We start from the raw sequence: 23,566 nt of genomic DNA on the forward strand, positions 1-23,566 counted from the left end.
GTTGGGTGGAGCAAGATTACACGATTTCTAACAGCGAAGCTTTTATATAATTAGGATCGGTCCGTACGTCTGGAACGGATAGCTTTTTTAGTTAATTTAGGCATATTAGAATTGTCCTATCGATTTCAAACTTTGCATGTACTTAGGTTCGATTTAGAAAGCGTAGCAACTCTATAATCGTTATCAGAATGTCCTTACGTCCATTTTGAACATTTCTGTAACAAAATTGTATGTGATAAAATTATCCGATTGATTTGATTTTTGGAATACTGATTAAAATTTTGATTCGACATTTATGTTCTGATTTTTCAGTTCAGTTCTTACTACTATATTATTAATGTTCGTTTGTCCTACCATTTCAGAGCTTCGCTTTTATGGATGTTGTCATCCTTGTTAAGTATAAAATTGCTTAATATCCGTCCCCAGTACCTGTAATTGACAAGCAAAAATTAGGCAGAAAAAAGCGGTTAAGACATGGTAACAAAAATCTTTTGGCACGGTGCCACTTAAAACTAATGACAATTAAATGTACGTAAAGATTATTTAGTAGCGTAGCTATTGTATAATTAGGGTTTGTCCGTTCTCCCGTATGTAAACGTCAATAATCAATAAAGTTTCCTGCTTTATTTTATTTAATTTTTTTCAAAAAAAGAATATTATTGGTTTGATTTTTTAGGATTAGTTTTCCTAAGGCTTTAGAATTTTTTTTTAAAATTTCAATTAAGATTAGTTTATCAGCTGCGATAAAACATAAATATAAATAAGAACCTTTTTCCAGGGATTTGAAAGGAAATTATTACAATCTAATTATTTTAATATTATTTAAATTTCATGAAATAGAACTCTGGATTCATTTTGCTTTACCTTTAGCATAAATTTTCTTATCCCAATGTCCATATTTATTTAAAATAAATGTCCAAGATTTAAGTCTGTATTAACTCAATCCTCACTACTCCGCCCCTTTTCTTCACTCTTTTTTTCTATATTACACAGTTAGGGAGTTGAATCCATTTTTATAGAAGCAGAAATATAATCTATGATTATGGTTTGGACCCTCTAAAACTGTAATCTACCCTTCCACTTTCCCCTCTCTTGGTGAAGATATCTTCAACGCCGATACGATTTTTGAAATATAAGATTCCACTTTTGTCTCTCTTGTTGAAGATATCTTCACCAAGAGAGGCAAAAGTGGAATCTTAAATTTCAAAAATCGTATCGGCGTTGAAGATATCTTCACCAAGAGAGGGGAAAGTGGAATCTTACATTTCAAAAATCGTATCGGCGTTGAAGATATCTTCACCAAGAGAAGGGAAAGTAGAATCTTACATTTCAAAAATCGTATCGGCGATGAAGATATCTTCACCAAGAGAGGGGAAAGTGGAAAGGTAGATTACAGTTTTAGAGGGTCTAAACCATAATCATAGATTATATTTCTGCTTCTATAAAAATGGATTCAACTCCCTAACTGTTACAGTTGAGTACATAAATTGATTACTGTAAATTGGAGAGCTTATGTAATATTGTCTTTTGTAAACATATGTTTAATAAAACTGTGATGTAGAATAAGGGATGTTCTACATTTGAAATGAAAGTTTTGTATTTGATAAACAATATATAAAAATATTTTTTGAAAAATTTGTGCCCACAAAAAAATTGTTTAAAAAGAACTTAAGCCGCTGAAATATAATAGTACATTTGCCCTCTTAATACAAAGTTCAACAAACATGAATCTAACTAATTCAAGAATTTTTTAGTGATTTTTCTTGCATAGTTTAAATAAAAGAATTATTGGAATGTTTCTCGTGTTTTGTTTAAAGATTACCTAAACTAAAAATAGATTTAAAGTGAAAAAAAATAAGAAAAAAATTGAGAATGACTTAATTTAAGAATGATTTGAGAATGACTTAATTTAAGAATTAAATAATCAAGAATTTGCCTTAAGGTCCTTCATAAAATTTTATAGCTTAAGTTTCTGAAATGTTTAAGGTTTCCTTTCATATAAAGTTGCATTAAAATATAATTAATAAATTTAAAGAAGAGTTTAAATTAAGGAATAAAGTTGATTGTGGCATCAAGCAACACAGGAACTTAATTGTTCCTCAATAATGGATTTATTATTGCTTGGATCTTAAACCAGATTTTCAAGTTACCTTTACCTTAACCCTTCCTACTGGAAAAACAAACTGACCATTAAATGATAGGTAAAATAGCAAACTATATTGACAACAATTTTTCTCCTGTCATAGTATCCACGTATATTCTACATCCATTGCTTCAATCCTTGTGGCAAATCATAGTGTAGTTACGCTTCTTAGAGTAAAATTTGTAGTAAAATATTTTGATGCTAATCATCAAAGTCATATATTTAATCAGTATTGATCTTGTGAAGTGCATTTACAATAATATGCAGGGATATAGGGATAAAACTAGTCATATAAAATTGAATAAATATATGTTCCAATACATTTTCTAGAACTAGCAGCTGCGCTCGTAGCATCTAGTGGCTATGTATTCGAAGGTATAGGGCAGGTATGGGTAAATAGCCTAAAACCATCGCAGGACCTATTTCAAAATTCCCTAAATTGGAGAACTCAATCAGTTTAGTGGTTATCAAAATCTTAAGCTATACTCAAAGCTTCCGACCTGCAATGCAAATGGTCTTTAGCTACAGACAAAAAAAGACATAATACTTTGTATTTTAAGATATTCTAATTCTGTCAAGTGATAGAAAGGGTCGTAGATTAAAATAAGCGCTATTGTACTTCTCTCCTTGGATAATCAAATAATCTAATTTAAAAGAAAATATTTTCATTTAATGTCATTAATTAAATTTACTTAAAATTCAACAAATTACTTTAAGTAATTGGTCACTATTTTGTATTTGTAATTCTTCAAGTATTTAAATCTCCTGTTTAAAATAAAATCTCAGATACAACTAAAATGTGAAGTTAAGAACGTATTCAGAGATTACTATTGCATAGCTGAAAGATTTTTTAATGTTTGTGCATAAATAGATTTCTGTGTTTTGGAATAGACAATTTACAAGTGTTAGGATTTTTTTTTTACATAATAGTATTTTTACATAGCTATAATCTGGTAAAAATACAAGTATAAACCAAATACAATACACAGTAAGCTATCCGTGCATCTTACTGCCTTTCGGCTCAGCGGTCAGTTTAGATTATATGAATTTTTTCTTGTAAGAAAAGTCATCTTTTTTCTCTTTGCTATTCTCTTATATAACCATGCTCTTTTTACTATTCTAGAGACAGCTTATTTTTCAAAAGCAAAAAAAGATACTTAAGCTTTAGAGGGTAAATCTACAACAAAAAGGAGACCTTCAATTTGTTGTTTTGTTACCTAATATGTATTAGGTTTTAATCATCTGTCATCTATTTAAGCTGCTAGCAAAGGGGTAAAATAATTTCTAATAGTGATCAATTAAAAATACTGATGTCAGGTTTTAATGTAAAACACTAATAATCCCTAGACCAATACCTTTATTTTTTAGAGCATCTTTATAGCAGTTGTTTTAGACTATATAGTAGAAGGGAGTGGATGATAACAGCCTAAGAGAACTAGCGACGGAAAAATTTACAACTGAACATGAAGTTAGGGAGGGTAGGAAGTTAACCCCCCCATCTTTATTTATAAAGTTCCCAGCAAAGAAGATAAAGTATAGAATAGAATCCAGGTAGAAGATTCTGCCTGGCTAGCCTGAATTAAAATTGGACCATTTGAAAGACCAAAACGGCTACAAGGCTGTTAGTAAATCACATGATTTAAGTAATTATTCTGAAAAAATATTCAAAATAAATTCCGTTTGCAATAATTTACTAAAAGCCTTGTAGCCAAGCCTCGACCTTTCTCTTCCCTATTCACAATGGATTAAAATCGAATTTTATGTGCAAAGCCTTAAAAATTTTAATTAAAGTAAGCAACTTACTCTTCAAAAATGTACCAAAATTATTGGTCTCAGCATTTATATGATAGGTTTCGCTCCTATGGTGTTTTCAAACAGCTGATTATACATACTAGCAACTACATCCAAACATGAACTTGAGGTAGGGTAGGGGGGGGGGGAGGGGTTGGACCCATTTAGCTAACCCTTAAAATTATAAACGTGGTCAATTATACTTATCCAAACAAGGTGTACATTAAAAGTAACTTTTCATCTTTGTCTAAAACGACCAAGCATCTAATGCTGGAACCATCTCCACATGAGGTGTGTTACATTGGTGGGTTTCTGTCTACGAGACAAATATCTTGAAGGGTTATAGAATACCTACTTACCACAGTTAATGATAGCATTTTTTCAAAGATAAATCTTATAGAACACAATATCAAACTAAATTTCAAAGGCTTAAAACAAATATTTTACAGTATCTATTGGACTTTGATACAAATTAAACTTTTTTAATTTTGTCCAACTAGTCATTGTGATTTGTACTTCAGTAATATTGTCTTTACTGCGCAAGTCAAAGATTCCTTCAAATTTCCCAGAAATATTTAGGGTTTTCACTTCTATTCCTCCTTATTCTATGGTTCCCAGTTACAAAGAAAGAAGGTTGATTGAAATTGGCTCTATAGACTTAGAGTTTGGGACTCTCCGTTTGTAACAGAAATAGATAAGTAACATTAATTTGGGATTTTTTACGTTTACAGACTTTATATTTAATCCAAAATTAAGATAAAATGTGTCTTAGCTAGATGCTAGACAGTATAATTAAATAATTTAGATGTTAAATAAAGATAGCTAAATAGTTTAATGCCAAATTCCTTTTTTAATTGTACTATAAAATACGAATTTAAAAAATCTTTTTATTTTATTTTTTCACGTAAAGATTTCGTGATCTTTGAAGTTAAAAATAAAATTTAAAAAAAGGTATTATTTCTTATTTTACATAGGAAGTGAGGGGACATTAGCCTGTTTATTACACTAGACCCTAAAGTTTTCTTGTTCGTTGATTTAACAACTATGGAGACTTCTGATGAACTTTGATCGGTTGGTTCATTAGTGTTGCAACGTTTCAACCGCTAATTGTAATCTACAATAGGCGTAAATTTGTGCCCAGTGTCACCTACCTCCCAGGATACACTGTTGAAAAATCAGACGCACAGATGAATCCCAGTTATAGAGATGCTGAGCTAAGATGCTAAATTATTAGCTAAGGAGTGTTATATAATCATACATAAGAGACAGTAGACAGATAAATAACTTTACTTGTCTGTCTATCAATCACTAGGTTTGCAGAATAATCAAAGAACATTTTTTAGACAATTTTCTGACGTATTTTTTTATCTTAGTAATTTATTCATATACTAGCGGCTAAGCCCCTAGAGGCCTGGAGGAGCACTTAAGGGAGGGAGAGTAAGTTGACCTACACCTCAACTTTTAAACCTTCCCAGGACATATGAGAAGCTTCCTAGTAAATAATATCGGTTTAGCGGTTATCGAGATACTTTGGTACATAAACACATTGTGTTACTTTTACATACAGATGAAAATAGTTGAGATTTGTAATGCAAATTAACTTGTACTTAAAGTGTCTATAAAATTCTATGAAAAATGCTTTTTGCAACCTAATCCAAATTCTTACAATAAAAGTACAAATTAAAAAAAATCTTAGATGAAAAAACCAGCAAACCAACGGTAGAACTCCTTCCCCATCCTCCCAAATTTTAAAAATAACTTATTTTTATGATTTCTAACCCATACTCTAAATTACTTAGCATAAAAAAGAGACTTACATGTATATTAAAAAAATATATTATTATTCTTATTTTCAAGACCTTTTAATAACTGAGAAGAAGATATTTCATATATACTGATGTAGCTCATATTTTATTAGGGTTACAAATAGTTCAATTGTCTATACTTGTATTTTTTAATCTGAAAAGTTAGATAGAAGAACAGATATTCAAATATTCAAATGAATACGTTTACTTTCTGAAAAGTCGTCCTCCACTATTCCTAAATAAAAAAACAAACAAGAAATTAAGTTACTTTAAAAGTAAAGACAATAATTTTAATATTTATTAAACACAGAGTGTAACAATTTTCATAAAATTTAAAACATGACTAGATTGTTCTATAGTGAAAAAATTGCATTTTTGGTTACAAAAAATATAAAACTAGTCAAAGTTAGTGTTTTTTTTTGGTAGATTTTTAGTTAAATAAATATACAAGATTTTTGGCACAATTGTAAAATTAATCAATAAGTTTGCAGCAGTGGTTAGCTATAAAATCAAACTATAAAAACACAACTAAAATATTAATTGGCAGCAAATATTTTAGCAATGATATTTTCTATAATTTGGATGGTAAAAATTTAGCTTCTCACAATTCTTTTAGGGCACAACATCACATTTATGTAGATTTAGCAGCTTTTAATAATTTTATCACAAGATTTTTAAAAGAATTTTTAACTAGTAGAATACATATTTTTTATTGGATCAATTTATATCTCAGACTTCTTTTATTAATGATTGGATGATGGAGTTTTTTTTGTAATTCCCCAAAATTTAAAGGATTTTTGGACAATTTCAATTGTTACAATTTGGATTTTTTTCATTTATTCTAATATGGAATTTTTCTTCTTTTATATGAACTGTAAAAATATCTCCATATAAAAATTATGGAATAAAAAATAATATTTTTGGTAATAAATTCGCGTTTTTTTTTCTTTCTTGAAATCAGCTGATTTCTGTTTAATCAGCTGATGATGTAATGTCGTCTGTGTCTGGAGTTCCTCTTTGTTGAATGAGATTGATGCGCTGTGTAAATGCTGTAATTTTGGATTGGAGACCTCTAATTCTCTCCCTACAAGCCTAAGTGCACAAAAAAAGTTTTATTTACCATAATTAATAAATCTGTAAATAATAGGTATACCTAACCTCTGAGAAATATGTATGCCTATCCTCTACAGAGTTTAGAAGATGGATATACCTATTTTGATATTCTAAATACTAAATTTGCAACAATTTTCAACAATTTCATGCAAACAACAATAATATTTAATAAAATTAATAAATTTAATCATAAGCCAAGCGGCTAAAGAAAATAATCCTACCGATTGTTGTGCTACGGCCTTGTCCTTGTCCCTGGCCGTGTAGGCGGGACTAGAGACTGCGCGCAGCTCTCCTTCGCAGCTCAATATCTTCTGACGAAGAGAGCCAATCTCCTGAAATAGATAAAATTGTTAATGGAAAAATCAAATGCAAGTAAATGTCATTAATAAGTTTAGTAACTAAATAGTATAATTAATGAAACATGAGAACATTTTTTATTAAAACCAACAGGTATTAAACAGAAATAATTTTTATAAACTTAAGGTTTTAGATTGGAATTTTATAAAAATAATGAACGAAGAGGATATTATTGTGACCCTAATCCAAGAGCTAGCAATTCAATTTAAAATATGCAATTATATTTGAAGCATCTTTTTACCTGTTGATATCTGTCCAGCTGTCCAAGGCAGGCCTCCAGAACCTGGGCCTGCTCCTTGACCTCTGTGTCCAGGGCTGAGAGATCTGTATCAATCTCTCTGCCCAGCACAAACACATCCTTGTCTCCCTCCATCTCCTCGGTGAAATGAACCTGCAGCTTTTCCAGCGCCATGACGGCCCGCTTTCGCTGGATGGTGATGTCATTGATCATCTTCTCGCGCAGGTTCAGCTGATCCTTTAGCGTACGCTTCTTGTTCTGGAGGCTGTCGAGGCTGTCACGTGACTTGGAGGCCCAGGATTGGGTCTCCTTCAGCTTGCGCTCACATTGCTCCCACTCTTCGCTCAACTCCTGAAGAAAAATATATTCTTTTAGTTTGATTATTAAAAATCTAAAATTACTAGTATTAAGGTAAATTTATCGTACTACTTGCTGAGCCCATTGAAAAAAAGAGGGATGGATATATATTAAAATCTAATAGAAGAATATTTATTTATCGCATCGTATTACAAACAACTTTCTGGCATCGCGGGTCTAACAAAACTAATTTATTCTTATAATTGCACAGTTTTATATTCGTAGAAAAATGAATATGATACGATGCTACACATTATTTTTCAGTAGAGCTGAAAACCAGTTTTATTTGGTTTCGAAGCGGTAGTGGAAATACTATTCTAATGTAAACTAGCTCAAAATTAATTTACTTTATGACACTACAATGCAGTATTGTATAAAATAAGAACCAACGCTTTGTTTATATCAAAAAGACAATAAATAACACGTATTGCAGTTGTATTGTGCGTGTGTGTGTGTTAACAATATATTGAGTATTGACCTCGTTAAAAATAGAATTGATTTATTATTGTAGATAAGGTAATAAAATATAATAGACATATATATTTCATTATATAGTAAAGTAAAAATTAATATGAAACTTTTTTATAATTTAAAAATCACGAAACCTTGACTTTTAAGTCACTTCTAGAACTAGTTCCGAACAAACACAGTTGCAGAAGAGCTATATTCAGTTCTTTAATTCAAGTAAGATAAATCGCCCCTAAAAAATACTAAGATTGAGGGTGGAGGTTCGACTCACTCTACCTTTTATCTTAAGTGCATTTTATCGCTAGTCCAATAATCTGTGTGGTTCTCCTTTACAATGTAGCTTCTTATAGATCCTGGGATGGTTTATAACTATTTTTGGGAAGGGTACCACCAACCTCCCAAGAGAAATAGACCAAAATAATTACCCTTCTCAACCAAAAATTGAAAACTCGGGGAGTCGACCCTTCCCTTCCACCGTTTTGCCCCTAGTAGCCTCTAGTGGCCTAGCCGTAAGTAATAAGTAGAATAAATCTAAATCAAATAAATAAAAATCAAACCTGAAGCAAAGCATTTCTTTCCACCAGATTACTCTCAATCTCTGCTTTGTTCTTCTCAGCATCACTTTTCTGGTCAAACAGGTCGCCCGCACTTCCCACACCAGTGATTTTCACCAGTAAACTCGACATTTCCGTCAAACTTTTGTTCACATTCTTGATGGATTTGATGGCAGTGGCGTAATCCTGGACACGTAGCTTAGCCGAGCTCAGGCTTGTAAATGTCAGGGGTTGATTCAAGAATTCATCCTTTTCTTGGCACCAGGCCTTGACGGCGCTGTGTAGTTGCTGGAATTTCTGCCAGGCGTCGATAGCATCGTTAGCCGCGTTTTTCTTGTCGTCGATCAGCTGTTTGAGTGTGGAGAGTTGTTCTGTAAGGTTGCTTGTTGTTGAATGTACCAGTTCTCTTTCCTAAAAATATGTATTTTATCAATACAAATTCATAATATATAAAATGCCAACCTCTTTATAACATGAGTACTTTCCCTAAGAGGATCTATCGAACGCTGAAAATATAGGAAGTGGGAAATTTTCCCATATCCATCACACATCCAGGCGGATTAAACCATTAGTAGCTACCCAGTACTCAATATAACCTAACCCCAAAAAGTAAAGAAGAAGGGGGGGGGGGAGGTTGTGTGTGTGTGCTCTACTATGCATTTTGAGGGAAACCGTTATGAAATTATTGTATATTTGTCCGTCTGACAGAGTATATACGAATTTCCAAAAAGTCCTTATTAAAATAGATCTTAAAAATTTGAACTAAAATTGCTTTAAAATAAATCAGCATCTAAAATTCACATTAGTTCGCTGTTAGAAACTGTTGTAAGCACAGCTGCTATATAATATAAATATTCTACCTGTTGACTATCCGTCTTCTCTCCAATAACCTTGCCATTGGCCAGCAGGTTGACGAGCTGCTCCGAGATGCCCGACACCTCGCTCTGGATGTAGCTGAGGTTGTCCTTGAGCTGGTACGGGCTCAACTCCCTGTCCTGGATCTTGGTCTCCGAGGCACTGATCCAGAATTGTACTTCCTCAACGTCGGTCTGAAAAAAAATATTAAAATGAGTTGAAAAGGTTATATAGAATAACAAGCTTTCAAACGGAGTGAAAATATTTTGCCAAGATTCCTCCCGTTTAAGAGTAGTAAGATTTTTGATTTGTCAGTTAAGATCTCGTTAACCACAGAACCATGAAGTTTTCTAAATTTAGATTTTGGGATGGTCTTAGTTTATTATTTTTCCCTTTATATGTTCAAAAATAGAGCTCCTTGATGAAGCCACTTGTTGTCTATTAACATAGAAACACTTTAAATTGGAATCTATTTTTGCTATCTTGAAATTCTAGTTTTCAATCATATAGTCAAAACATAACCTTAGTTTTTTTTTGCTGCATACTATATGTATATTAAACTTAATTTTTCAATTATAAACGTTTAAAGTTTTTTCCAGAGTAATTTTCGTAATCCACTCTAAGTATTTTACTCAAAATTAAAAATATGCTATCTTTAGAAATTTCAGTTAAATGAAATTTTCATTTGCTTTGAGAAAATTAAATTTTCACCAATTTAATTTGACAATGTACCTTTTAGAGGGGCAAATTGTGTGTTTGTGCGTGTAAGAGTGTTTAAGTGAATACATTTGTATTTGTATAGTGCAAAGCAGATCTTTAATTTATTATGTCCATATTTATGATGCTCTATGTATGCAGTATATATTGAAGCTATTCGGATTTTCAAAAATATATAAAAATAGTATGAATACATTGACAAAGAGGGCAATTTTTTTCGCGCATTTTCTGTAAAGTTATATGGTAGCGTTTAGTAAACAGTTTGACTTAACAAGCGCATTTGACTAACACACAACTTTACGGAAAATTCGCGTAAAAATTACCCTCTTGATATAATTTGTATTTTGTTTTACCCGTAAAACTTTCTATCCTTGATTTAAAATTTCAATTCTCCATTAAAATGAATTTTAAATGTCTTTTGTTTTAAACTTAAACATGCTAAAAGGAAATTGATTTTGCTCCTGTTGAATTGAATGAATTTGGGTTGGAAAAGTATTTTTCATTTATAAATGTTTGGATTTCATCAAAGAAAGATTTAATATCTTTGTACTTAAAAACGAGAACAATTAAATCCACAAGAATCACTGCAAAAAAACAAAATTTCAAAGAAAAAGAAACAATATTTTAGGCAGTATTTGCTATATAGACAAAACTATAAAGCGTTAGCTTATCTATATATTGGGATTTATATCTTCTGTCATTGAAGTAAAAGTTAAAAGGCAAAATATTTTAACAGACGAACATACTTGCAGAGCCTCATCATAATGTCGCTGCGCTCCCGACAATAAGTTTTTGTATGTGTGTTTAGCATCACTTTGGTAGACAGATAATCTTATAATAAGGATTACTACTAACTCAACTTTCAGATGGACTTAGTAATGTACACACTTAGATACATGTTTGGATCTTAGTGTTTTAGAGAGAGTTGATATAATTTTGCTTCAAATGGACTAGTAATGTACATAATTACACTGGTTAGATACATGATTGGATGTTAGTGTTTTAGAAGAGTTGTTATAATTTTACTTCAGATGGACTTAGTAATGTACACACTTACACTGGAAAGATACTTGTATGGATGATTGTGTTTTAGAGGAGTTGATGAAATTTAACTTTATGTGGGCTTGGTATTGGAATCACATACAGTGGAAAGATACATGTATGGATGATTGTATTTTAGATTAGTTGATTCAATTTCACTTTGTATGGACAAGGTATTGGAATCACATACATTGAAAAGATACATGTATGGAAGTTAGTGTTTTAGAGGAGTTGATAAAATTTCACTTTATCTGGACTTGGTATTGGAATCAAATACAGTGGAGAGATACATGTATGGATGATTGTGTTTTTGAGAAGTTGATGAAATTTTACTTTATGTGGCCTTGGTATTGGAAAGATACATGTATGGATGATTGTGTTTTAGAGAAGTTGATGAAATTTTACTTTATGTGGACTTGGTATTGGAATCACATACAATGGAAAGATACATGTATGGATGTTAGTGTTTTAAAAGAGACACTTTAAATCGACTTACACTTACACTAGTTAGATACATGTTTGGATAATAGTGTTTTACTTAGAATTTCATTAGTCAAATACATGTATGGCTGACAGTGTATTATGTAGCTAATTATTGTAAAGCAAAGATCTACATATTTCAACAATCAAGGAGATATTGACATTGGACTGTAAATTATACCGATTCCAAAAGTTTAAAAACTCGTTTCTTTTATTCAGTTTAGACTAAAATCCATAAATGCATCTAACTATACAGAGAAGTTTATGAAGTGTTTGCATGAAGATAATTCTCATTCACTTTCAAGCAAGTTAATGAGTGTTGTATTGTGTTTTTGTATCTTATTTTACAATATCTATTTTATATAACTATGTATACTATCTTACTAAGTAGTTGAAATCTTACCTATAAGTATACCCAACTACGACATAAACCTTATATAAAAGTAATACGTTCTGTGTCTTGGGGATTGTTCTAAAACACCTACCCAAAATTTTTTTTTTTCCTTTTTCTTTTTTAATCTTTAATATTGGTTTGTCGAATTAAACCCACATCACCCCTCAAGTGCCACTAGAGGCCTCTAAGGTCGTAGCCAACAGTTTAAAATACATTATGTAAATCAGATAGGAAAAAAAAGATCATTGTAATGCTTTTAGAGTTACATATGCAATATATATAATCATAAGTCAATTATGGTTGAACAATAAAATTAGCAATACTTATCACTAAGTTTTTGCAGCTGCGGCTCTTTTAGCCGCTGTTTAGTCTATTATATCCTTCAGCTGCAAAAAAAACTCAGTAAATTGCATTGCTACTGACCCTTTAGTTTTAACAATCTGAAGCCAATTTACTAAAATTAATTATTTACTAGAACAATGTTTTCAAGAACACGCAAAGTTTCATGAAATACTTAATATCAAATTATATTAGTTACAAACTAATATAATTCGTTGAAAAAGTAAATAGTTCTAGTTTAAATAGTATATATAGAAAGGAAAAGAAAATAGAAAATTATTTTATTTTTTCTTATAGATCCTGGAAAGGTTTTTAACTAATTTTGGGGAGTGTGACTCCAATAATTAGGGTCTCTTTGTACGCAGAGATGGATGAGACATTGGAATGTAAGTTACACTGGTAGCCAAAGTTTTATGACCATGTTATCTTATTCGTTGGCTCAACCTCTAAAGATAAATAACTCATAAAATTTTTTTTTCTGATTTATTTTTACTTTTACACTTTTTCCAACAAAGAAGTTTTAATTAAATAAGACGTTCCTTTTTCCTAAATCAAACTTAAATGCAAAGACAATATATTAAAAAGTTTAGAAAATTACTGAAAAGTGTTCTATGACTATTTATACTTAATTAAGTATACATGCATTAAATAAAAGAATTTTGTCCATAACCACTGAACCTATATGGTTCCCCTATACAGTGAAGATCATGTGTAGGTTTTTATTCCTTCCAAGAGAATAGAACAGAAAAAAATATTATTCCCCCAAATAATGAAATAAAAAAAGGGTCCCTCCCCCCCCCCCCCCCCACCGCCCTTTAAAGTTTCCTTAAAATCTCTTATGTGCGTTGTAGCGATCATATCAAAAAAGAATGTATAGTTCAAACCATTCGCCTTTACTATAGAATAGCAACGCTTTTTAGAAGGTATATAAATATGCAGAGTTTTAAGATAAAGTTGTTCTCATAGTCTGAAAAGTTAAATGTAGGTGGTAAGTAGGACATATCCACACAGGGAGGGATAGGGCAATGCTGCTTAATTAATCTACGGCCATTTCTTTACATTATTAAAATATTTGAGCAATATGAGATTGTTGCATAATTTCTTTTTAATAATTGCTGCATCCTATCACTGACTTTTAAGGAAGCTTCTTATAGTTTCTCTGGGTGGTTTTAGGCTATTTAATTCTTATATCAAAGTTTGGTTTTAGGCTTTTTCCATACTCCTTCGAATACAAGCTCTAAGATGCTAGGAGCGAAGCTGCTAGTAAAATATAAAATAGTTAAGGAGTAAATTAACACATTAAATTTAATTTGGGGAAAATTAATTTATCGTCTGTTGTCCTATCTCTTTATTCTAGAAAGAAGGACATGCACAGACTTTAGATTTAGATCTTTAATTACTTTAGCGGAAATACAGAAATTTAAAACCAAAATGTATTTTAAACATTTACATATGTCTTTATTGTATTTTTAAAAAAACTTAATTTTGTACAAAATTAACCGTAGATAATTTGATTTCAGTGATAAGAACTTTAATATAAGCTACCAGTGCGGTTGGAAGCAAGTTGTCCAAAGAAACATAAATAAAATTAAATTTTACCCCTTGCAATGTCCCAGACAAGAATGGTTATATTCAAACCAATTAATATCCGTTGGAAACGATTCTTATCTATACTAAAAAATCATGTATAGCATCGTATTGCAGATAATACAAATTATTAAATTAATACCAGTTTTGATAGCCCGGGTCTTCGGTCCCTAAGGGCTAACAAAACAGGTTCTAATCTTATAATGTTTCATGGAGCGTTAATCTTACTTTTCTTTCATTTTACTATCCGCGGAAAGATGTCTATAATATGATGTTATTAATAACTTTTCTATTTATGTATCCGCGGACAAAAGTGTACAAATAAAGCAAGAATAGCTATTTATTGCATCGTATGCTATACATTATTTTTCAGTATGGCTGAGAATCAGTTTTAATCCAGCGGATATTAATCAGTTTCGAAGCCATACTGGAAAACTTTTAACTATACCTGGAATTCGTAGCGAACAGTCTTTGCCCGTTTATGTTCACTCTCCAATTCCTCAAGCTGTTGCAACAGCTTTTCAGCTGTCAGCTCAGTGTTAGACAGCTGCGTTTGACAGCTGGGCGGCAGCATTTGTCCCATGTCTGACAGCTGTTTTCTGGTGGTTGTGTGGAGCTCTCTGGCGGCTGAACAGGCAGTTTCCAGCTGTTCGCGGAGGTCCATTAGTTTCTGTTCTGTTTCTTGATGGTCGCCGTGCCATACTGATAATAGGCTTACGAGTCGTCCAAGTTTGTTTAATCTAGAAGTAAAATATATTTTATTAAATTAGCGCAGCAACAATGGTTTTATTATTACTTGGATCTTACGCCAGATTACCATGAACTCTAATGAAGTGTGACTTGTAGCGGGCTAACATAATAATCTCCCCCATCCCTCCTCTTCTACTGGATATACGAAATGGCCAATAAATTACAGGGGAAACAGCGACCTAAAATTTCCCTGTCATAATATCCACGTATATTCTATATCCATTGCAACAACAATAAACTAAAATAATTGAAATTCAAGTAAAAGAAATTGTACAGAATCTTTTTACAAAGTAAAAACAAAGGCTATTAGAGAAATAATGACATCAGTAACATTTGTAAATCGTTATTATTATGCATGATTTATAGTTTTTTAGTAGGTACTGTCAATAAAAAGACATTTTTTTTGTGAAACAAATAATTAAAAGTTATAATCACTCAACCTCTCAACTAAAAAAGGTTGTTTTGCTATAATAAATGTAATTGTAGAATATACGTGGATATTTTGACAGGAGAAAAATTGTCGTCAATTTAGGATGCTATTTCCCTTGTCAATTATTGGTCAATTCGCTCTTCGATTAGGAAGAAAGGGGAGGGATCCAAGTAATAATAAATCGATAAGTAAAATATGAACAGGAAAGTATTTTCGTAGATATTTTAAAAATGATTTTAGGTTTCCCCCCAAAAAAATAAAATAAAACTCACTTGTCTAAAATTTCCGCAGATTTCCTATCAACTCCCTCAAGATTTGAGATCTCTCCACTGATTATTTCAACTCTGTCTTCTATTTGAGTCAGTAATCTAAAATAAAATAAAAATAATTAGTTTTAAAAATTTGCAAAAAGTTCACAAAAACATATATGTTCATAGGTAGCGCAGCAAAAAACATAATTTATGAAAAAAATAAATAAAACTGTAATTATAACGAATTCTAGTATAAATAATTAACTCGAAAATAGAACTTTATTAGGAAAAACATTACAAAAAGTATATTATTATTTAAATGCTTAAATTTCAGGATAAAATATACATACATGCATTTTGTACAATTAAGGGGAGGGGGGTATTGGTTAGTTAAAATAGAATGAAAGTTAAATATTTAAAAGTATTAAAAACTACTAAATATTAAGGAAAACAACTTATGTTAGTTAAATTTATATACATAAATATTAAAAATTAAAAATCTAGGTATTTAAAAAGTTAAAAAGTAACAATAATAAAAAGATGTAGGGGAAAAATCTACATCTACCAAAAAATGAACATATGTATAACATTTAGACTCACTTTTTGAACCTTTGACCAAGTTCATTGACAGAGTAAATAGACCTGTACAGGGTATATACAATCAAATTTAATTTTTTTTGGTATAGTTTATTTGTTATAGTTAGATATATGAATAGATTACTGTGAATTGGTAAAGCTTAAAAAAGTTTATCATGATTTGGTTTAGTCCATTATTTTAAACCAGTTTTTCAAATTTAAAATCTAAGATATCCTTAAGACAATAGCTCTTCCATTACAGATTAATCCATTCGCGTGTGTAACTATAACATACAAATTAATTACTGAAGTATATTTTTAAATTTTTTTGTTCGTGTATTTTTATGAAAATCGATGGCATAAATACCTACTAATATAATACAAAATACAAAAATATAACTTAAAAGCGTTATAAGTTTTCAATAAAGTTTTTTATTTAATGATATATAAATAAGGTTTCGTACATATTTATTCCTATTATATTTTACCGTATCTTGTATACGAACACAAAACCACCCCAAAAAAAGTTGAAATTCTCCAAGAGAGTGCACACCACTCCTCCCTGTATAAATGTCTCCGAGAGGAAGTTTACTCCCCACCCCTTCCCTCTCTCTCTCCCTCTTTGTCTCTGTTACTCTGTGTAAAATGGTCGGAGAAAACGCTTAACCCTGATTATGTGTAGTTTTAACCTAACCTTGGTGCGTTGTGCTTAGTTTTCTTGGTTCATTTCTTCTTGTTTTTGAAAGTATACCTTTCTAAAACTTTATCTTTAACATTTTAAATATTGTAAATGACAATAACTACAATTGTTTTATATAAAGTAGTACGTTTTTTTAAGCTCAAGATTTCAATTATTTATGAACCAATTAAGTTCTCCATTTTTGAGAAACTTCATATATGTCCCAGGATTGGTTAAAGGCTATCTATTTTTTTTAAATCTTATTATTGACATAGTATTTATGTTATATTTCTGCTTTTCCCAACCTATGTAAAATATAATATTACTTCTAATGTTTAAAAAAAAGTAATTAAAACAAAGCAAAACATACTAAAATAAGTTTATCAATAAATAAAGAAATATTGTCACTATTGTTATAAACATCATACTTAAAAGAATGCTTATATTATATCATTTCCTATAAAAATATATTGTAGAAAATTGTTTTGGAGTTATTGCTTAGTGGTAAAAATATTATCATACCATAGATAAGTTAAAAGAATGTATTTTTATACCTAACTAAAGTACTTTTGTATTAAAAATAATTGCATTTCACGCAAATATTTTATGCAAAGATTATCAGTAAATGGTAGCTTTTACCCTTCTTTGTAGATATAAAAATTTTATAGCCAATAGTCGAACTTTTATTAGTTTTTGTCGACAATGAAACATAGATTCTTTTTTATGAAGTAAATAAAACTGCTATACTAATAATGAGCAACTCCTACATCCATGAAAAGCCGAGAAGTTGCGGTGAGTGAGAAATAATTGTTGAAACAATTTTGAACAAGTTGCAACAAAGTACTTCATCATAAAAACATTTTATCCAACCAATTACGCTGGAATAGAACAATTCTTTAGTTGCTTTAAATTGTTCTTTTCTCATGTCTTTCGTCATTTTCTGACGTGTCATTGTTGTTTTTTATAAAATATTTACAGACAAAATAAAATTCAAATTCCTAATTATAAATAATAAGTTGGGTGCTTAATTATGGGACTGTTTCTATTCATCCCCACTGGTGTGCAATCAGTTCCGCGTTATCATAACTGCAATAACTGTGGAGCCAGAGTTTTTATGGGGTCTTGCAAAAAAATATGCAACAAAGTGTCTCATATTCGCAAATTGCAAAATAACAGATTAGATTGCAAAAGTGTTTTCTGATAAAAGTAGAGTCAAAAGAAAAGGAACCTTTGAGTGAAACAGTTTCTGCCTATCAAAATGACGCAATACTGGCCTAAAATTGGTCAATTAAATAATTGGTCATTTATATTGAATTGCTTCATTTTTTTGTTGGTCTATAAGCTGCTTCGCTTGGGGCTTCCCTCATCTACCCCTATACAAGCACAGAACCCCACCTACTTAATTTAAAACAAATAAATAAAAATAATGGGAAAGTTAAAGAAAAGTTTTTCTTGTGTTTTACTTTATGTTTGGGAGGGGGGTTCTGAAATCACATGGCACTTTAAGGGAAGTTATTTTGTAGAATTGGTTGAATACAATCTCTAATGAAAATGTATGATAAAATTATTTTAATTATACACACACTACAATAGTAACATTTTTCTATACATTGTATACAAAATGATCAACATTAAGTTTAAGTTAGGTAATATCTATGATAATTATGTCAATTAATGTGGAAGTAATTTTGTAGTAATATTGACACAATTCTTATCAACAACTTTTTCACACTGACCTACAATCAACAAAAGAATTAAATTGTTATTTCTTTTTTGCTTTAGGCAAAGCTACTTTACAATAGCGATTGACCGCCCGACTGCCAAACTTCGTAAAATAAATGCTAGGTTGCTTGATTCTCTTTAAAAATTATAGAGTTTCATGGTGTTTTTTTTTATAAATGAATTCCAATATATAAAACATAATTGTCTTTGTTATATCAAAATAAGTAAAACTTTTAAATTAAGTATTAATATTTTGTCCATTATTTTGCATAGTGTATTATAATGGAGACTAAAAGTTTGTAAGCTTACCATCTTTTTACTATTCACTATATAACAAACTTTACGATAATATTTATTTTGGATATTGTTATAGGTGAGGCTATTCTAATAAGCATTTGTGCTCTATGAAAAGCATTTGTTCAAAGGGCTTTGTTATTTATTTGCTTAATATAAAAAACTATTTATGGAAAGAAATTGAAGGTACAATGGGCTACAGAGGGGGTAATTTTGCCCATCATCATTGTGGACGTACATAGATATATCGGCCATTGTCTTATTCCTTTGGCAAAAGTGCTCTAAGAAAAGCATATGATCAAAAAGGTTTGTTATGTATTGGCTACTTATGGAAAAAATCTATTTAATTATTATTTTCTTTAAATATATATTATATAATTTTACATACTTTTACTAATTTATGTTAATGCTTTTGAAAGTTTGGGTTATTGTTTTGGACCCAGGTTTATTAATTATTCATTAGAATCCATTATGCAAGTTTCATGTACTCATCTCAGGGAGGGAGGGGACAATGGACTGTTGACTACACTAGTTCCCAAAGTATTTTAACAACGCTTTCTTCTTATTCTTTGGCTTAAACAACCGTGGGGACGTTTATGATTGGTTGGTTCATTTCGTTAAGTGTCCAAGGGTTTAAACCATTAATTATATTCTACAGAAGGGGTAATGTTGTGTGTTATCATTGGGGATGTACATCAATTTATCGGCCATTGTCTTATTCCTTTAAATCCCTGACTCATCTACTAACATGGGAATTCGTCAGCCGCATATTTTAAGTGCTTCTCGGCCGCGGTTTAATAAAATGGAGTCATTTTTCCGCGTATTTTCAGTAAAGTTGGATGCTTTTAGTCAAATGCTCTTATTAAGTCAAGCTGTTCTTAATTAGAACATTTGATTGAAAGGTTACACACAACTTTACGGAAAATGCGGGAAAAATGGAAATAAAGGCGGCTGAAAAAAGCTCATGGTATCCATCCAAGCTGTCAGTTTGGCAAATTTGGCTGCAATTTATTGGAAGTAGTACTGCTGCGATTTTTAGGGTTACAAAAAGCCCGTCTGAAATTTTCCAACAATTTTTCAATTGTTGCGGTTGTATTGTCCTAATTACTAAAATTAACATTAGAGACATATTTCTTACTCTAGAACATCTTTATGTAGAGAAAATGTTAATTTCAAATTTAATTTAGGGAATCCTTTTGTAAAAAAAATATCTGTGTAAAAATCTGTTCTAAAATTATAATCAGGGATGTAAAGGGTGCATTATTTGCCAAATGTACCACTTTTCTGCACTACCTCTCCGATTTTGTTAATACTCTATATTTTGGTCTGTTGGGTCATTCAAGGATGCTGGATGGCCAAAAAAAAGTTTCAGAGTCCCTGGATGTCTAGATATCTAGCTATCTATGAAGGTAGGTAACAAAAATGTAAAAAACACCCATTTTTTCACAATTTTAAAAATTAATTTTTTCATCAATCTTACATCCAATCTATACATTTTATACACCAAAATGATCGTTTATTCATGTAAAAAGCGCACATAATGCTATTTTGGCCAAAACTCTAATTTTACAGAGTGTCCAACAAAAAGTGTATTTTGGATATCTAGCGTAATACCCAAAATACCTGTCCGAAAAAAATCATTTTTTTTGGCTTAAATCCTGTGTTTTATCTGTGTGCATATGTGGTATATAACGGTTCGGACCACCCGGGACTATAAGGTTGTCAAATTTCACTTTGGGACACCCTGTAAATGTGATTTTTGCGTCTGTAGAGCTAAAACTTGGTCCAAATTGGCTATTTTTTTCAAATTACTCTAATATGTGTCTTAGTATGTTTGGCCATAGTGTTTTCTGACCAGATCAATATTTTCATATTTTTTGGACACCCTGTATTTTCAAAAAAAGAGAAAAAAATTTTTTGTTTTTTTTTAATTTTTTTTTCTATTTTTAAGTTACTTAAAACTGTCATATAAAAAATCGGAGAGGTAGTGCAGAAAAGTGGTACATTTGGCAAATAATGCACCAAAGGGATAAGACAATGGCTGATTAATTGATTTACATCCCCAATGATGACACACAACATTAACCTTTCTGTAGATTGAAATTAGTCGTTGACACGTTTGAACATTCAACTTGATAAAACAACCAATAAAAATTAAGTAAAATTCTCCAAAGTTGTTAGGCAAACAAGTAAGAAAACGTTAATATAAAATTTTGGGGACTAGTGTAATAAACAGCTTATTGTTCCCTTTTCTCTGAATTGTGTTACAAAAACGAGACAAAGCCCAAATTGTGTTAAAACTGCGTCAAAAATGATCCATGTGACGTAATAAAAATGAAGGATTATCCATCCCTTTTATAGTGGTTTTCTTTCCCACTTCTCCTCTTATCTCCCTCATTTCATTACGTCACATGGATCACTTTTGACACAGTATTAACACAATTTGGGCTTTGTCCAAAAAACGAGACAAATAAAAGTCCAACATGTAAACTTTGGTCTTTAAGTGTAATTTTTCAGATTTTTTAGCCTTAGATTGATGAAAGAGAGTTTAGGATGAAAAGGTTTTCTCTAATCCTCCAATTTGTTTCCCTTTGTGTCTACATGAATGTATAAAGAGGTAGCATCTCAATTCATTTGAATGACCCTTAAAAATAACTTTTGGGACCTATTTTTAAGCCCACAACATGTAGGTAAGACAGTGCATTAAAATAGTTTAAAACCATCCTTGGACCTATAGGAAATTTTTTTTAAAAAGTACTGCTTCATGTAAGTATTACATACATGACTAGAATGCTTTTTTATTTCCTTCGAGTACTTGAGCATCCTTTAGTGGCAGGAAAAGCCTTTAAAATGCAATATTTCCTGAACTTTTCTTGCAGCAAAAATCAATTAGTAACCATTATTGAAACGGAAGGAAACATTTGAACTGTGTACTGTTACAGGATATTGGTTGGTGAAATTCTGATTTAATTTGTGTTGCTTCAAACACATTCATATCCTTTGAGCAAAGCACATACACACACACACACACACACACACACACACACACACACACACACGTACACACATACACACACACATACATAGAAATCTGTGCTTGGCAAATTAGAATTATGTGGGCAGTTTCACCCTTAACCCGAAGCCAATTCAGAATTAATTAGTTTCGCTTTATCTTAAACCGTTTACCATTCATGTTTATAATGTATTAGAGCTTTCAAAAGTTTTTAGTAGCAGAACCTCTCTATAATTTGTACGAACGCCATGGAGGAAATGGGATTTACTAAGTTGTTAAAGATAGAAGGCATTTTAAAATAAAACCCAGAATACAACTTACTTTCAGACAGGCATTGTTTTACTTTTATTGTGAATGAAGATACATAATAATTCTTTTTTGGGCTGTGTCTTTTAATAAAATCCTGGCTTTGGATAAAGTTTATTTTAAAATATATCTCTTTCATATATAAGCTAGACTAGTCAACTTTTTCATATGGAAATATTTCGGTACTTTCAAACAAAAGCATGTTCACCCCCTACCCTCTTTACTTTTGAAATAAATTAAAATATTTTCTCAATGCCTAATCCCTGTTGGAGACATAAACCTTACCTAACCTGACCTGATCTAAAGTAATAACCCCCCACCCCTTATTGGTATTTTTTAAGGGATAAAAGGAAGAGGGGTTATCAGTGTACAACAAGGCATTTTGTGCGAAATTGCCAATATTTCTTATTATTTATTGGGTGATTTGGTAAGACATTTACCAAAATATGGTCTATAACTCAATTCTTACATAGCTTAGTATGCTTTTTTAGATAATGCAGCTTCTCTTTAAAAATATCAATCCGTCTATCCGTTAGTTTACTTTATTTTTTATATTTATATTTTCTATCTTTACAGAATTAGATTATTTTAGAACTTTTTCATTTATATTCTTTATTTAAAGATGTCATTTACATAACAAAATGTAATAACATATATAAGAATAATTGATTTCCTAATATATCATGTTTCTAATAACCATTATTCAACTTTCAATATTCATTTGTCATTCTTGAGTAAATAGAATTAATTTTAGATTAATTCTAATTTTTAGTTTATTCTAGACCTATAATTCAACTAGGACGGAAAAATCCATAAAAAAAGCGAAGCCAATTTTTTAGCTATAAAAAACTATGCCATGTTTGATCACAAACACACTTTTCATTACTAAAACTAGATATTGATACCAATTAACGTACATACATCATGAATTAAATTACCTTTAAATCTGAAAAACATAAAAAGAAATGAATGAAGGAAAAAGTAACAATTATGATGGAAGAAGGGGATATCTTTGGCCTGTGATTATCAGTCAGGGAGGGGGCATTGGCGTGATTATTACACTATCCCCCAAAGTTTTAAAATAACGTTTCTTATTCGTTGACTTCATAATTTTGGGGACTTTTATTGATTTTTGATTGGTTGGTTCATTGAGTTGAGTGTCCAAACGTTTTCAACCACTAATTGTAATTTACAGAAGGGGTGATTGTGTGTATCATCATTACGGAAGTACAAGAATTTATCGGCCATTGTCCTATCCCTTTAGATCCCTGAAGAATTATAGTGAAAAAAACTGTAAAGAAATGTA

The 23,566-nt window shown here is 30.8% G+C and overlaps 1 protein-coding gene across 4 annotated transcripts in view; it reads right to left on the reverse strand.

The window, feature by feature from the left end:
- Positions 1–6,023: 6,023 nt before the first annotated feature.
- LOC145325126 (muscle-specific protein 300 kDa-like) overlaps positions 6,024–23,566 on the reverse strand; it is an 81,529-nt gene continuing 63,986 nt past the window's right edge. For 2 of the 4 annotated variants that reach the window (XM_080167981.1, XM_080167978.1), the window contains 8 exons: positions 16,271–16,312; positions 15,692–15,787; positions 14,688–14,979; positions 9,687–9,875; positions 8,830–9,237; positions 7,451–7,798; positions 7,074–7,184; positions 6,024–6,831 (listed from right to left, as the gene is read on the reverse strand). In XM_080167981.1, the coding sequence (XP_080024107.1) occupies positions 6,712–6,831; positions 7,074–7,184; positions 7,451–7,798; positions 8,830–9,237; positions 9,687–9,875; positions 14,688–14,979; positions 15,692–15,787; positions 16,271–16,312 (1,606 nt within the window). In that variant the 3' untranslated portion in view covers positions 6,024–6,711. The remainder of the gene's footprint in view (positions 6,832–7,073; positions 7,185–7,450; positions 7,799–8,829; positions 9,238–9,686; positions 9,876–14,687; positions 14,980–15,691; positions 15,788–16,270; positions 16,313–23,566) is intronic. The other 2 variants (XM_080167982.1, XM_080167980.1) reach the window with 1 other exon arrangement.

Source organism: Acartia tonsa, chromosome 7, assembly GCF_053477335.1.
Source record: "Acartia tonsa isolate MP-2025a chromosome 7, ASM5347733v1, whole genome shotgun sequence".
NCBI lineage: Eukaryota > Metazoa > Arthropoda > Copepoda > Calanoida > Acartiidae > Acartia > Acartia tonsa.